Source organism: Orbicella faveolata, unplaced genomic scaffold (assembly GCF_042242905.1).
Source record: "Orbicella faveolata isolate gen_17 unplaced genomic scaffold, um_ofav_v1 contig_48, whole genome shotgun sequence".
NCBI lineage: Eukaryota > Metazoa > Cnidaria > Anthozoa > Scleractinia > Merulinidae > Orbicella > Orbicella faveolata.
Window position 1 is genome coordinate 663,092 of NW_028301578.1, and position 15,977 is coordinate 679,068.

At 41.9% G+C, this 15,977-nt stretch overlaps 3 protein-coding genes and 1 pseudogene across 3 annotated transcripts; all 4 read left to right on the forward strand.

Annotated features, from left to right (window-relative positions):
* The first annotated feature begins 1,405 nt into the window (after positions 1–1,405).
* LOC149095821 (uncharacterized) lies at positions 1,406–2,680 on the forward strand. The gene has a single exon (XM_089281711.1). It carries the CDS (start codon positions 1,829–1,831, stop codon positions 2,678–2,680), a length of 852 nt encoding a protein of 283 aa, XP_089137837.1. The 5' UTR covers positions 1,406–1,828.
* A 2,852-nt stretch (positions 2,681–5,532) lies between these two features.
* Positions 5,533–6,936, forward strand: LOC149095822 (uncharacterized protein F54H12.2-like; annotated as a pseudogene).
* A 721-nt stretch (positions 6,937–7,657) lies between these two features.
* LOC149095823 (uncharacterized) lies at positions 7,658–8,345 on the forward strand. The gene has a single exon (XM_089281726.1). It carries the CDS (start codon positions 7,659–7,661, stop codon positions 8,343–8,345), a length of 687 nt encoding a protein of 228 aa, XP_089137852.1. The 5' UTR covers position 7,658.
* Positions 8,346–8,894: 549 nt separating this feature from the next.
* Positions 8,895–9,706, forward strand: LOC149095824 (uncharacterized). The gene has a single exon (XM_089281738.1). The coding sequence runs from the start codon at positions 9,096–9,098 to the stop codon at positions 9,444–9,446; it is 351 nt and encodes a 116-aa protein (XP_089137864.1). The 5' UTR covers positions 8,895–9,095; the 3' UTR covers positions 9,447–9,706.
* The last annotated feature ends 6,271 nt before the right edge of the window (positions 9,707–15,977 follow it).

Below are 15,977 nucleotides of genomic sequence, written 5' to 3' on the forward strand. Positions count from 1 at the left end.
CGCAGAAGATGTTGACCTTTTGACATTCGTCCCACAACTCTTGGTCAAACGGGGTGCCAGGTTCGGAGATCACGTGATCTCTCACTATCTGCTCATCGCAGAATCGGTTAGATAGCTTCTTGTAGGGCAATTGTCCTAGCCAATTGGACACATAATTCTGCCTGTCGGGTTTGAATAATTCATGCGGTCGTGGGTAACCTGCGTGATTGGAGGGGTGTTGGCTCTCTAATAACCAGGCTTTCACTTTCTTACTCGGGGTTTGATCGACCCACTGGAAGAACTTACAGTTACGTTTGAGACAAATGAAGAAGAGACGTCCCGGGTTTTTTTCAGATTGAGACTGGGACATTCTCAAGGGAAGTTCACAGTAGCACTGCATTTTGTCCAACTCATTCTCGAGGTAGAACTGGTGCAATTGACGTTTTGTCGAGTCTATGTAACACTCTACGCGATCCGCACCGCAGGACACGAAACACTTGGCAACAGGACACTTGTAATACTCCCACTCTCCGTACTTTGTGACAGTGTTTTTCTTCTGTAAAGCCTTAGACTCGTGTAGTGGGCAACGGTACAAGATCTCAGTATCTACTCTTGTAATTGGTCTTGGTAGTGGTGGTGGTGGTGGTGGCGAATTCCCGAAGGTGTTGGCAGACGATGCGACTCTCGGTAAATCGTTCCACTCTTTAGTAATACCGTCTAAGAATTCATCAGCATTAAAGTCTTCGCTACTCATCACCACATCAATATGCTCAGACACTATTGAAAAAAAATTATTTAAACATTGACTTTTTTTAAAGTTTCTAAAATATGTGTTACTAATCTAACACGCCTTGGTGTAACTTCTTGTCTTCTAAGTAAATGTCTTTGCCTCATGCGTTCTTTTTGTTGCTTTCTCTTTGTCTTGAAGAAACTGTCTCTCTTTTCCACGTCTTCTTCCTCTACTAGACAACGAATCTTTTGTCGCGTACTTAGTCTACCATTTTTTAAAATGGTCTTGATTTTTACAAAATAGTTAAAGTCAACCTTGCACTTGGAATTAAACTTTGTTTGTTTTAAGACACCCTTTAAAGGTATTGTAGTGAATGTCTCTCGTTGAGGTTCTATGGTCTTGACCACTACTTTCTTGTTGAACTCAATGGTTGATGGTTTGTACGAATGTAACCATTTATCAAGTAACGTTTCTGTACCTTCCTCGGGTTCCTTTTTGATCTTCTTCACCTGCTTCTCCTTCTTATCTTTGTCCGCCATTTTTCGTTTTCTTTTTGATTTTGTGATAGGATAACGGCAAGGAGATACATTTCCAGGTTGGAAAGAGGTACATGATGTATCTTGCACTTCTAATCCACCATGATCACTTTCAAGTTGTATCATTTCTGGTTCTCCTGTCATATTGTTTTTTCTTTCTTCTCTCTTCTTCTGGATGCGCTCAGACCAAACGATGTTTGCGAGTAAAGAAATGAATAGGTCCACACATTATATGGGATTTATCAGCCAATCACCGCTCAGTACTTTTCCATAGCATGGCATCATATTTGACCAATCACAGCATTTTGTAACCAAGTTAGGAAATCAACCTTTGTCAAGGACGCCGTCAAACTGGTTTGATAGCGTCCTGTGTTTTCCCGCCTTTACTATTCTGACCAACCATAGGATTTTGTGACCAAATAAGGAAATCAACCTTTGTGAAGGACGCCGTCAAACTGGTTTGACAGCGTCTTGTGTTTTCCCACCTTTACTATACTGACCAATCATAGGACTTTGTGACCAAATAAGGAAAAGTATGACGTTAATGTATGTATGAACATGTGATACACCAGTCGCGAACCAGATGACGTCACATCCATATCGTATAAAAGTCAAATCAGTACTTAGCCGTCAGCAGTCAAAGTGTTTGAATCATCTAGGAAACATCATGAAGTTTTGCACGAACAAGAACAACGATAGTCATATCAAGCAGATCATCGACGGTCAAGTCAAGGTCCGTTGGGAAGAATGGCCAGAAGATACCAACACGTTGATTGACATCCTGTTCGTCTTTGACTTTTTGTTTTATAATCAGAACGGTGAAAGTATGTCGGAGACAGATTTGGAAGAAAAAAGACCCGAGTGGAAAGACTGCATCCTACCACGGATGAAAAGTAGTGGCTTGGTGTTTCTCTTTACTTCAGAGTGGTATGAGGTAATGTACGATAGATGTACGAAAGCCTTTGATTTTGTCGTGTGCGACAGATCCCCTGAGTTGTCTGAAGATACCAACATGTTTGCAGCCACCGTAGGTTTGACGTATCCGATGCGCGTTGCCCTTGTTTCTCTGTTAAGACCCATTAGAACAATGCAGCAAATCACAGAAGACTTGGAACAAAAAGTGAGAATTCCGTTTGAAATGACAGTTAAAGCGACGCACCAAGGAGTTTGTCACGAACTGTACAAACTAGTTTGTAAGATGGTCAAAGAAGTCGACTTGTGGCAAGAAAGGTTCGACCTCTTGCTGGACACAAATTTGTGTGAAGATTGCATTGTGGAGAAAGATAGGTTGTATCAGTCAGACGATTACCAATTAGCCAGAGACTGGAATCCAGGGAAAGAATGTAATCGGGGAGGCTGCCGATATTCCAGTACGGCTTGGGACACTTGTGATCTGTATAAGAAAGAAGAACACCCATTTGATACTGTAAACTAAATTGTATAAAGGATTGAAAGTGTATCAATAAAGTTCATTTTGCTGCAGACACAATGTTGAGTCACTTGTATTGGTATTGGTTGTGTCGAGTGTGTGAAAGAGCGTATCTCAAACATGCACAAGGGGTAGTCATTCCTCTTGCATCCAGTGCTGACCCTCTCAAAGAATTCGAAGCCACAGACGTAAAGCAAAACGTCTTTCGTTTTCTCATCTTTATTATGTGGCTGAAACATCAACCCCAAGCATACGAGTGGTTCCTGACCATCCGAGAACACCACCCAGACCTCGTCGAGGCTTGCATTTTGAAGTTAGCGACGCTATGAAGAAATCAAAAGCCACTAAGTTACTAGCATCTTATCACGACCCTCGCCAACCGGGTAGTTTGGGTGGGGTAACCAGTTTTGCCCGAACTCTAAAACTCCCCGTCCAAAAAGTGCGAGAGGTGTTGGAAAAGGATTTGGGCTACACGCTTCACAAAACCCGAAGGAGACGTTTCCCTACCTTACCTGTGTTGGTGTTCAACATAGATGAACAATGGGTGGCCGATCTGGTGGAAATACAAAACATATGCAAATACAACAAAGGCATGCGTTATTTACTGATGGTGATCGATGCATTTTCCAAGTACGCTTGGGTGGAACCCATCAAAACTAAAACAGGAAAAGCAGTAACCGAAGCCTTTGAGAAGATTTTGAAACGTGCCAAGGGTAGAAAACCCATCAACGTACAAACCGACGATGGTAAGGAATTCTACAATAGTACGTTTGCTGCCTTGATAAAACAAAAAAACATTCACCATTTCTCGACCAGTGGTGATACCAAAGCTAGTATCGTGGAACGTTTTAATCGTACTTTCAAGGAAAGGTTGTATCGATATTTCACGGTCAAGAACACCCTCGGCTATTTACCGGTGTTGCCAGATTTGGTCAAAGGATACAATGCATCCTACCATCACACCATCGGCATGGCACCTAACCAAGTGAATTTCAAGAATGAAAAAGAAGTGTGGGATCGCATGTACGGTAAACGTCTGTCCAGAAAACCGCAGAAAGGGTCATTGAAAGTAAAGGATAGTGTGAGACTGAATAAGAAATTCCGACAGTTTAAGAAAGGGTATTTACCAGGATGGACCGAAGAAGTATTTGTCGTGCAACGTGTCATACCTGGTGTGGTTCCCACTTACAAGATTGAGGAGTTGGATGGAACTTTGCCCAAGGGTACCTTTTACGAACAAGATTTACAAAAAGTGAACGTGTCAAAGGATGATTTATTCCGAGTGGACAAGGTCGTGAAGCGAAAAGGAAATAAAGTCTTGGTACGTTGGAAAGGTTGGTCAGATAAATACGACAGTTGGATTGACAAGAAGGACGTGAAAAAGCTTTGAGGTTGAGTGAGGAGTTTTACATCACCTTACCTAGTCACAGCAATCGCGCAGAGTTTCCGCAGAACCAAAGCAATCATTTCAAGATTCGATTACCCCACCCCATCAGGTTGCAAGGATCGAGTTGGAAAGTGGGATTAATTAGCATCTCGCTACCAGATGTGAAAGTTCGTCTCCCCAACTTGGTCCATGGTAACGACATCCTATTTACCATGGATTGGATCCTGAAATACCCTTCTGGTGTGTTAAAGTTTGGTAGAGCCCACTATGATCCAAAAGATCTCGGAGTCGTGGTACAGTACATTGATGGTGTTGGTTTCATGAAAAGTATGGTGACTTTTTTCGACAAAGGCGCATATTAAATTACCAAGGACCCCATCTCGGTAGCAGCTATACAGCATCCGATGAAAGAGAATGTACGTGAAATTTCGTTGGGATGGAGATGATCTGCTAACGGATACCAAATCCACACACGTACGCTCCAATTACTCACCAGTATTGAAGATCCATAAAATGTTGGCCTAAAAGATGGGATCGTTGAAGGAGAGAAGCCCTGAAAATTATGACTTGGGACCCAATTTACGTCAAGAGTTTTTTTTACCGACACGGTACCCAATTTAGAAACGATGACACACGATCTGAAAAACGACAGGGGTGAGCCTGTGTTTTGGCTGATAGCAGAAGACCTTTTTCATCTGAGTGTTACTTGCAATTGGCGCTTCACGAATCTCAACAAAGCCTTTCAAAACGTGGTGGGCTCGACGTCACGTTCCTTGTTTATCTATTCTGACGTGGGAGAAGTTCTGTGGTGGGAAATCAAGTCACGGATCTATTGCGAGAGGTCAATTATCGACGCACAGGGGATGGAAGTCATTACTTTGAACCGCTCCACGTTCAATATATTCCGTTGCGCAAGGCCCAGTTGGACATTATTGAGACGCAAGTGTCGGAGACCACAGGTGAATTGACCGAATTTGGTGAAGGAAACACGATTCTCACCCTTCACTTCAAACGAGCATGAAAGGTGGAAGTTTAACACGATTCAAACCTGACCCACAAGGTGGAGGTGGCTTCGTTCATGAACTGCTGAAAGCGAGTGTTAAAGGAGGTCTGAAAGGGTTAAAAAGCGGTCGCGGCGTTCGAGATCGCATTCGAAAGGCGAAAGAGGGTGCGAAACGGAGTGTTAAACAAGCAGTGAAACGTAAAGCTTACGAAGTCCTAGATAGAAACATCAAGCGAAAATTCAACGACATCTTCGGCGAATAATGAATCCCATCTACTCCAGAGGCTCGAGACTCGTCAAATCTAGAAAGGGGTTGTCAACGTCATGTTGTGAAGGGTTCCCAAAAACTTCGAAACGTCGACGAAAGGTACAAAAAGGCGGATGGATTGGTCCTGAGGTCAGTAAACCTGTTGACTACGATTGGGATCACATCTTAGCGAGAAAACAACGGAGAAGAAGAAGAAAAATATGACGGATACCTTGATGGACAGTGGCTTGTTACATCCGGGTTCCAAATCAGTCCTGAATCCTCAATTGAACCTGTTCACCGTTCCACCCACTGATCTCAGCATGTCCAGTTATCGCATTGTACCCATTCAGACCTACACGACAGGCATCAACCCCGTGGAATTCCAAGTGGATCCTCAAGAAGATTATGTGGATCTCAGTCGAAGTTTCTTTGAGATTGAGTTGGCACTCAAACGGGCGAATGGTGATAATGTAGTCCAAGCCACGAGACTCTGGCCCACGAACAATTTGGCCCACACTTTGTTCAAACAGATCAGTGTGAGACTCAATGGTACCTTGATCAGTCCTCAGACCGACACTTATCACTACAAAGCATACCTGGAAACATTGCTCAACTACAACAGAGATGATGGAGAAACCGTGTCAAAGCCTCAAGGTTGGTACAATGCCCTGGACTTTCCAACGCCATTGACTGTGAACAACACAAACACGGAAGGAGATGGGCATGAGGCTTTCCAAGCATTGTCCTCCAACCAACAAGCTTCAGTGCAACTCATGAAAGCAGAACAAGGCAATTACACGGATGGGAAACGACACGTGCTAAGGTTCACACCCCACATTGAGGTGTTCCACTTAAACAAATTGCTGGTACCTGGTGTGCAGATTGGAATCCAGATGTACTTCAATTCTCCCAATTTGTTTTTGAATGGTGTGAACGTAGCTGGAAGATTGATACACGAAGAGGTCAAAGTGAGAATGTACCTGTGTCAAGTAAGGCTCAACCCCAGTGTCTACAGAGAGTTGATGACGAAAATGAACGTCAACAGAACCATAGTGGCTTACACCACCGTGAGAAGTGAAATCAGGACCTTCAACATGCAAGGGAACCAGCAAAGATACGAGTGCAATAATTTATTTCAAGGCAGAATTCCTAACAGAGTCATCGTTGGGCTTGTGCTTTCAGAAGCCTTCAATGGTACTGTGGCACATGACCCATTCTGTTTTCAAAAGTTTGGTGTGAGTAACATCAGGCAACTGGTCAGAGGGGAAGAGTACCCTTACGAAACCCTGGAGCTAGTGCACAACGACGGTACCCAAGATCTGAGAGGTTACTATCGATTCTTACAAGCTACAGGATGTTACTGCAAACATCAAGGTAACATGGTCAGAAGCGAAGACTGGGGTCAAGGCAAGAATTGCACACTGTTTGTATTTGACAATGCAGCCAACGGATGTTTGGACAGTCCGGTGTTGAACCCCAAGCAGTCAGGAGAGTTACAGATCGTGCTGAACTTCGGTGTCGCACCCGGTAACAACATCACAGTCATCTTGTACGGAGAGTTTGAAAACCTCTTGGAAGTAGACAAGAACAAAGCCGTGTTGTACGACATTTACCAACGCTAGTGGAAAAAGTACCTCTGAATAACGTGCAACTGGATCATTTGGCGAAAGCGGATGCCATTTTGAAACCTTACTTTTACGGGACGGTGGCTTGTGATCGATTACCACGTCGACCGATTAAGAAAGAACCTCGTGGGTACATTGTAGACACAGATCCACATGATAGACCGGGCCGACACTGGCTGGCGCTTTGGACCCATAGTGGGAATGTGTGCGAGGTGATGGACAGCTACGCCCTACCTTTAGAGACTTACAAGTCAACACAGCCTTTGCAAGACTGGTTAAAAAGTCAATGGAAACATGTCAATTACAATTGACAGTCGCTGCAATCGATTTACAGTAAAAGCTGTGGTGATTACGCCTTGTTCTATTTAAAAGACAGAGCGAGAGGTCAAAGCATGAACGAGTTCTTGAGGCGTTTCTCGAAACATGATTATGTAGACAACGATCACAAAATAGGCCAGATGTTAAAGAAGTTGATCGAGAAAGAGTTAGAATGGGATAAAGTGTGTAAAGTGAAACATCACCAAGACACCTCTCGTTGCGGTGTGAGATATTTAGTGTAATGATTGTTGGTTTGACATTAAAATAAGATTGAAAACGTTCATTTTCCGTGTGATGATCTTGTAGTGCAAAGGTTAGTATTCTGGACTGTCACTCGAGAGATCAGGGCTCCATTCCCCGTTGGGTGGAATTTTTCCTTTCCATGCGGTATCGAAAGTAGCATGCCCATGCGCGTTTGGTCATTTGGACTCATGGAACGACGCAAGTCTTTTCGATTTCACACCCCTTCCAGTCTGTTGGTGGTGGGTCCTTCAGGGTGTGGCAAGACTGTGTTTACCACCAAACTTTTACTGAACAACCTCGATTTGTTTCATACCCCACCCTCCCAAATCAATTATTGTTACGGAGTGTGGCAAGACGGGTTTCAGCCCATGAAAGAACAGGGGGTCAAGTTTCACGAAGGCGTTCCCGACCCAGATCAACTGAAAACGTGGTTTCCTAAAGGCGGATTACTCGTGTTGAACGATCTAATGGCTGAAGGAGGGAACGATAAACGAGTGTTGGATCTGTTCACCAAACATTCTCACCATCAGAACGTCACCGTGCTCTACTTGTGCCAAGACATATTTCCGGCGGGGAAATATGCCAAGAGTATTTCCAGAAACGCCCACTATGTCGTAGCCTTCAAGAATCCACGAGATCAATTAGGCATGAGAAATTTACTGTTACAGGCATTTCCCACCCAATGGCAAGTTTTACAAGACACGTTTCAACGTTTGACAGAACGTCCGTTCGGATACATGGTCTTGGATTTACATCCAGGCAGTTCGGACGATCAAAGGATTCTCAGCCACCTTTTAATGGACGAAGGATGTATGAGATGTCACAAATTCATCAAGACATCGTGATCAGTTCTTCCCAAGATTCAATCACTACCGTATCTCTAATGAACGGATCCAAGAAAAGCGCCCAGTTGGTAAACAAAGATTTGTTGTACCGATTAGATGGGTTGTTTGCCTTTTACCACCGTCAGTGGTGGTGTCATCGCCAGATGTTTTACCACTTTAACACGGTTGTTTGAACGCTTTGGCATTGATCATCGTGGCAGCAGGCATTGTCGTAGGATCCGTCTTAGAAAACAGTCTCCTGATTGCGTGTTTAACTGCCGCTGGAACTGTGATTAAGGGGTGGAACGATTTCAAAAATTTTTCGTTCAAAATCGACATGTGTCGCTTTGCCTACACCACTTACGACAAAACATTGATCGAATTGAGAACCTACGTGCGAGGACTTCCGATGGAGGAGTTTGAGGGATTTTTAATCAAGATGCAAACCTTGGATGACACAATCACTGATTTCACACCCCCAGTATCTGACAAGTGCGTGCAAGAATACGAACAACGATTTCGCTACGACCACGTCGATAAAAGCTGGAGCACTTACGTGTGAGTGGTAGTATGTGTCATGAGGAGCAAACGAACAGTTCGTAAAAAACCAAGGAGACGTAGGAGGACACAAAAAGGGGGATTGTTGCCATTGGCAGCTCTCATTCCAGCTTTAGTAGCAGCAGGCAAGGCGACGGCTCTAGGAGGAATCTCTGGTGCAGCTGGTTACGGTGTGAAAAAAGGTTTGGAAGTTGCTTCGCGTAAACGTTGACGATGAAAAATAAACCAAAGACCAAGAAAAGAAGTAAACAGCGAGGTGGAGCACTGGCACGACGTAAACATAGATTGGTTGACAAGATCGCCGAAGGAGCTAGTATGTTCTTATCGGGACCCTCACCTACCTTTGCTACGCTGGCTTTGAAATTAGCGGGTCAGGCAGCAAAAGGAATCAGAGACAATGTGAATCACTATAGCAAGAGACAACGTGGAGGTGCACTGTTTACTGTTCTCAAGAATGCAGCCAAGATCGGGTACAAGCTCGGAAAGGACAAACGGTATAAGAGAATGGGTGTAAGGAGTGTCACAGGCAGTTACAACAGACGCCCTGCACCTTGGGAAGTGTGATTCGATTACGCAGACAACGCCCTTTCTTGGAAGCTATTCTCCAAGAGGCCAATCGGAACAGGAGACAGGAGATGTTAGAACATGTTAATGCAGATCAAATCAACGCCGTAAGCGAAATGGTTCTCAATCTATTACGAAAGAGAATTCCCGTTCACCCAATCACCATGGCGAAACTGCATCGCTATAAGACAACGCTACGCGAGGTGGCGGAACGCAGAAACTCGGTCAAAAGGCGAAGAGAACATCTCCAAAAACAAAAAGGTAGCGGATTCTGGCAAGGTTTGAACGACGTGTTCCAAGCATGTCGATGTTAAACACCAGAGATGCCCACGGTTATCCACTGCAAGGTTAGGACTTCGTCCCCAAACCCAAAGACACCTTGAGCGAATTGGTCAGGTTATTACAACAAGCCAACGAAAGAGAAGACGCCCTGAAACGTGATGTGGAACATTGGCATCGAGCTTACAACGCCCTCCTTTAAGAGCATATGGCATTTAAGTACGAGGATCTGTGTTCAGCTTGCAAACGACACCGCGACGAGACCGAAGCAGGTGAGACCATCCTGTTGTGTAAGGAGTGTTCTACAGTAGAAGAAACAAAACATAGCCTGGAGCTGAAACTAGAAAAGGTTCATCAAGAGGTTCGTTACTGGCAAGACTGCTACGAAACGTTACTCCAACAACATTTCGAGGATGACAGAAGAGGTCATGATGGTACCCACAAAAGAGTATGACCAATTGGTTCAGTATTACAAAGGAGAAATCACCGACAATGCCTTGTTGAACAAAGCGGGTCGATTGGCCGCCGAAAGTCACGTGATACTCCGTGATAAATCGATTCCAGATTCGATTGCCATCAAGAATATTAAACCTCTAGCTCGTCAGAGAGGTCGTTTAACCAAACGTATCAGACAAATTGGTCCTTTGTCGAGCAATAGTGCTGATGTCGGTGAAGAGGAAGATGGAGAGGAAGGAGATTTGGTGAAGGGTCCGTTGGAAACCATGTTCAAACAATTGATTAAGAACGCTTCTCGAGGTACAAAAACACCAAAGATCAAGGAAGAAGCTACTCCGTCTACGTCAGGTGTTAAAAAGAAGCAACCCGCTGCTAAAACACCCATTCCACCACCTGACTCGGATCTGGGAACGCTCCTAAGAAAGGCTGACATTCTCCTGGGTAAAGACAAGCGCAAAGGCAAGGGCAAACGTAAAAACGAGGCCGAACGTTTAAAACCTACGAGTGGTTGGGAAGACTGGGCCAAAGGAAAGAAACTGAGAAGAAATCTAAAACACGATTATGACTCGGACTAAGACCCGTACGCGCAAGTATCGCCAACGTGGACGTGGTTTTGACATTCAAAAATTGCTAGGCAAGGCGGGGATTGAATTTCACTGGCCTGGGTACCAGTACATGGGGCCTGGGACCAAGTTGGCAAAGAGACTGAAACGAGGAGACCCAGGCATCAACCGACTGGACAAGATTGCCAAACAACACGACATCGATTACAGTCGCGCTAAGAATTTGCAAGACAAGTGGAAAGCAGATACAAAGATGATCAAGGCCATAACGAGGTTACCCGGCAACAAAACGGTGACTGAAAAGATTGTGAAAAGAATCATGCAGGCGAAGAAAAAGTTAAAATTGTAATCGATTCTCCCTTTGGAGTTCATGTTATTATTATTCAATAAAAGTTGACAAATGAAATATCAGACTCTGTGTTCGTTTTAAAGCAAAGTTTAGTATTAAAATCCTGATTAAAATGTGTGTGCTCTATTTTAGAAACCAGGCTTTTTACTCGGTCAACACGGAAACGAGATTAATGACGTCAAAGGGGGCGGGGCTTCTGGTTACCATGGATACGTCAAACTCGAGAAAACAATAGAACTCCTTTCCATAACAATACTTTTTCATTTGCATCACAATACCTGTCAAATCCGTACTGGACTAGCCCATACCACTACTGTTGTAAACAAATTAAGTTTTCTGTCGATTTTCGTCGTCAACCTCACGCCTAAAAATAAGCTTAACCAAAACCGTATTTGTAAACACGGCCGGGCGAGTTTTTAAGTTTTCTCTGAGTTAGCACTGCCACTTCGTAGACTGCTAAAATTTCTTCTTCTGTTGTTGAAAACCAAGAAAGGTCTACAAACCATTTTAAGCCGAAGCGAAGAGGATTTGCTAAATTTACTTTTGTTCGTATGTGAATATTTGCATATTGTGATTACAAAGTATGGAGATTTCCTCGTTTTGTTAGTTCAATTTACTCGGTTTGGCGAGATGCTTGGGTGAGTTCCGAGGTTAATTTGGTTGAAGACTGGTAAAGCTACCGCCAATAAAATGACTGCAAAGCTAAATTAAGCCGTCGGCAAAAATACAGACTCTCAGTAATATTCAAATTTAAGCGTGAATAATTATTACACTTTAACACTGCAAGCTTAAACGAATTTTATTTATCCTCTCTTTTATTCGGTCACTTTTCATTGAGAGTTGCCCTGACCATTTCTCGGTAATAAAAATAACTTTTACATAAATATATACACAATTTAGTTGGTGAGAGCGCTCTCCCCTCTCCACTCTCTCTCTCTCTCTCTGCTCTCTTCTTCACACTAATTTTTTTTATTAACCAACTCATTAACCAAATGTCAGTGACTGTTGTCTTTATTGTGCATGCATACTTTTTTGCTCGTCAAAGAAAGTTTCAGTTTCTTCCTGGCTGTTTCCTTTGTCCTGTCCGGTACCAATTCGTTTGTTATATAACTTTGTGAATTCTCTATTTTCCTTAAATTTTATCTCGCCAGGGTGATAGAATGCACTCTCAGAGTGTTCAATCATTGTTTTCAGTTGCTACAATTTTCAGGAAAAAAGCAATAGTTTTCTTAATCTCCTGTTACTTTGTGTTAGGACCTTTTAGTGTGCCCATAATTGGCCCATGGGCATTACGGGAGAATAATTTTCAAGTAACAAATTAGATTCGTTCTAGTGTTAAGTATTTTAAAATTATTTTGAATTAGACATTTCTTTTTATTTTGTATTTTTTATTTTAGTCGCATGTGATGTTTTATGGTTTTACCGACGTATACCATGTAAATGTAAATAATGCACTAGAATTAGCCAATCAGCGTGTGCATTATATCGGTTGTAAATACAAACCATATGTAATAAATGTATGTAAATGATATTATGACAGAGAACTGGACAGGGCGAGAACTTCTCCTTTTGTAAATTTATATATTAATTCCTGTCAGTGCTGTCAAAATGTCTCGGGAACCTTCATTTTTGATAGTCCATTATTTTCCACCATACCTAGCACAGAAGCTCACCAAATCCTAACTAATAACCAATATGCGTGTATCTCTGGCATTTGCTGTGTACTATGTGTATATTCTGTTATCCTGCCTTAACTGCTAGAAACAATTTTGACAGAGCTGTTTCAACAGTTTCACTTAAATTAATTTCCAGTAACTGCACTACATGTAGCAGTGTTATTGAGTATGAGCTTTATGGAGGATTTTAAATTTTTATTTTTTTATGATTACAGAAGACAACAAAATATACATGTGTATACATGTACATAACCTGATGTTGGTGTTGGTTGCAAATCGTAGTTCATAATAGTCGTCCTATTACAGGTAAGGGGGAAAAGTTCAGAAAGTTTAGAACATCTCATTCATCTCGTGAGGCAAATTATCACCTAATGTGGAAGTCCTGTCTTCAAGTGAGGGAAAATGACACAAAAAAAAGTTACAGTGAAAGTAAAAAGAATGATGAATGTTGATATGGTGTACATTGTACATCATGTAAAGGTATTTGGTGAATGCCAAAGGCGTAACATTTGATGTATTGCTTTTTCAGGACAAACTATATAACAGTGAAGTTTTAAAAGGTGTGATGAGAAAAATAATGAGTACATTGTCCAGGCAGTACCAGATTATGGACGGCATATGCAGACAGTAAGAGGAATTGTAACCATTACCGGGTAAGTTTGTTTTATGCTTTTGATTCATGTACTTGGATTTTGAGTCATTTCATCACAAGAATAAGTAATGACAGATGCAATAGTTGTTTGGAATTTATTTTTGAAGGCAAACTTATAAGTCTGCCTATGCTGGATAACAGCCATGTGTATACTGAATGTAAAGCAAACACACTGTTAAAGATGGGGCAACCCTAAAACCCAGAAACTGGAATCCGGAATCCAGAACCAAAAACCGGAATCCAGAAACCGGAAACCGGAATCCAAGTTCTTCAAAGCAAAACAAGTTCTTCAAGTACTCAAAACTTGTTTTGCTTATGTTTTTGCTTGTCAAAAATAAGCAGCCAAGTAAAAAGGACCTCAAACTTAACCTTTTTTGAAACAAAAATTCCCCATCTGTTGAAATTCGTGCAACCGTTATTTCTAGTAAGGGCTATGATTATGAGAATCTTAGTAAAGTGCGTCGTTATTTTATTCCAAGCACCCTGAGAACGTCTAAAATAAGCTTGCTGGTAACTAACCGCGCAGCCATGGGCAGAGCGCGGTTCATGTTCTACCCGTAGTTTATTTTTTTTTTCTGTCAGTGACCAGACCCAAACTTCCTCTGGGCCAAATTTTGAATCATGCAACCTGTGATGTTTATTCGCCAAAAGCTATTGAAACATTAATACAAGGACAATGTTACGGATATTGTTTTCTATATTGTTTTCTAAAAGCACTAAAAAAGGTAATACATCAGCCATGGAATGCTTGACGTTGCAGCTTTCATTTTCGCTACTTGACAAATAAGATCGTGTTTACTTTGCAAGCTTATTTTGCCAGAAGCGATGGTCGTTAATTTATTTGCAATTTTGCGAGTTTTCCTGTGGGTGTCGGCAAATGAAGCGAATTCTTTGGTTGTTTCATTGCAGCGAGTGAAGAGATTTGAAGAAAAGTGAAATATTTGCTGAGGTAAACAAGAGCATGCCAGAACTTGCAACGTTTAAGTTAGTGCTAGGCGAAAAAACACAACTGTTCTAAAATTAGCTGTGGATAGCGTAAACCCTCTGATTGTGTGACTTGCGTAACTAATTTAAAGCACAAACAAATTAAATTTTGACTTTTCAGGAACAAAGCTGTTTATTAATAGTGTGACACTTGTTTCCTTTTGTATCATTCATGGGCATATCCCGAGCGAACTTCCAGATTAAGACCATTGCGTCATCATAGATTTCACAAAGGCTAAGAGTGATGGTGCAATAAGTTATAACACAGTTTGTGTTGATCAAGTGATGTATTTACAGTAATCAATGAATCATCAAGGACTGCTTTGGAATGTGCACTGCGTTGTGGCTGTAGTATTAACAAAACAGTTCAATTTTAAAAACACGGTTACAAGAACTAAAAGATCTTCTTGTTGCCATTTTTGAGTTTTTTTTTTTTTTGTAAAAAAAATACCTCTTAGTCGGCACGTCGGGTATGTTATGGACGGGTCAATGGATGAATGAGTGAGTGAGTGAGAGATGTATGTATGTCACACCAATCAGATTGGATCTGCTATAAACAGCCAACGTGTCAGATTACTGTAGTTTGTTTAGTCAAAAATTTTATGGCTTACTATTTAGCTATCTTACCATGACCGATGTAACATCGCAACCAAAAAAACTTGTCAAATTAACCAAATCATTACTGTACCATGAATGCTCCTATCTCCGACACTTCACACAAAAAAAATAACTCTTGCACGCCTTGCGTGCCTATGTTGTTTAATAAGTGATCTGCAATTTACCGGAGGTATAAAGTTACCCTTTATGTCTAGCAGATATTGAACAAGATAGAAAATGTCATAGAGAACAGCGGCAGCCCCCTGTACATTGACAGTCACGCCCCCACTTTCGAAGTCCAAAGGCTAACCTGGCTCATCTAAATATAAAATTTGATTTTCCCAACAGATGCGAGACTAATTCCAGATCAACACTATTTCCACACTGATACTGTGACAAATCAGCAGTTCATATTCTTGGCGGCCATCATATTAAAGCAATTTATATAAATGTTGCACACTTACTTCCGTCTGCTACTTGCTTGCTAACAGATTGGACCACATGTTGTTAAAAGATGCTAAAAGACTGCCAGAAACTCACTGCAATGGCATGTTGTTATTGTGCTACTCACCAGTCTTCTCAGAGCAATTTTATCTAGACAAGAACCATGCTCTCATGTTTGGGCCGTGGGCATTAGTGGCAAAGCCACATGAAGGCACTCGCTCACATGCCAATGCAGAAAAACACTAGACTCTTATTTAGCCTGCTCAGACACCTGGAACAGATACCAGAGCCTGCTCGCAGACTATAAGCAACTCTATCCACCCGAAAAATCACTAACCCTGACTGGATAGTGATTTACCCAATGGATAGTTTTATACAGCTTTTGAACAATCGGGCCAGATGTATACCTAAGGGTTGTTCAGAACTAGTCAATAATTTTTTAGCAATTACAGCTTGTGGCTGAAGTAAAGCCAAGAAAATAAATAACAGCAAAATAATTTTTCCCCATATATATTTATTAGACATTGCTGA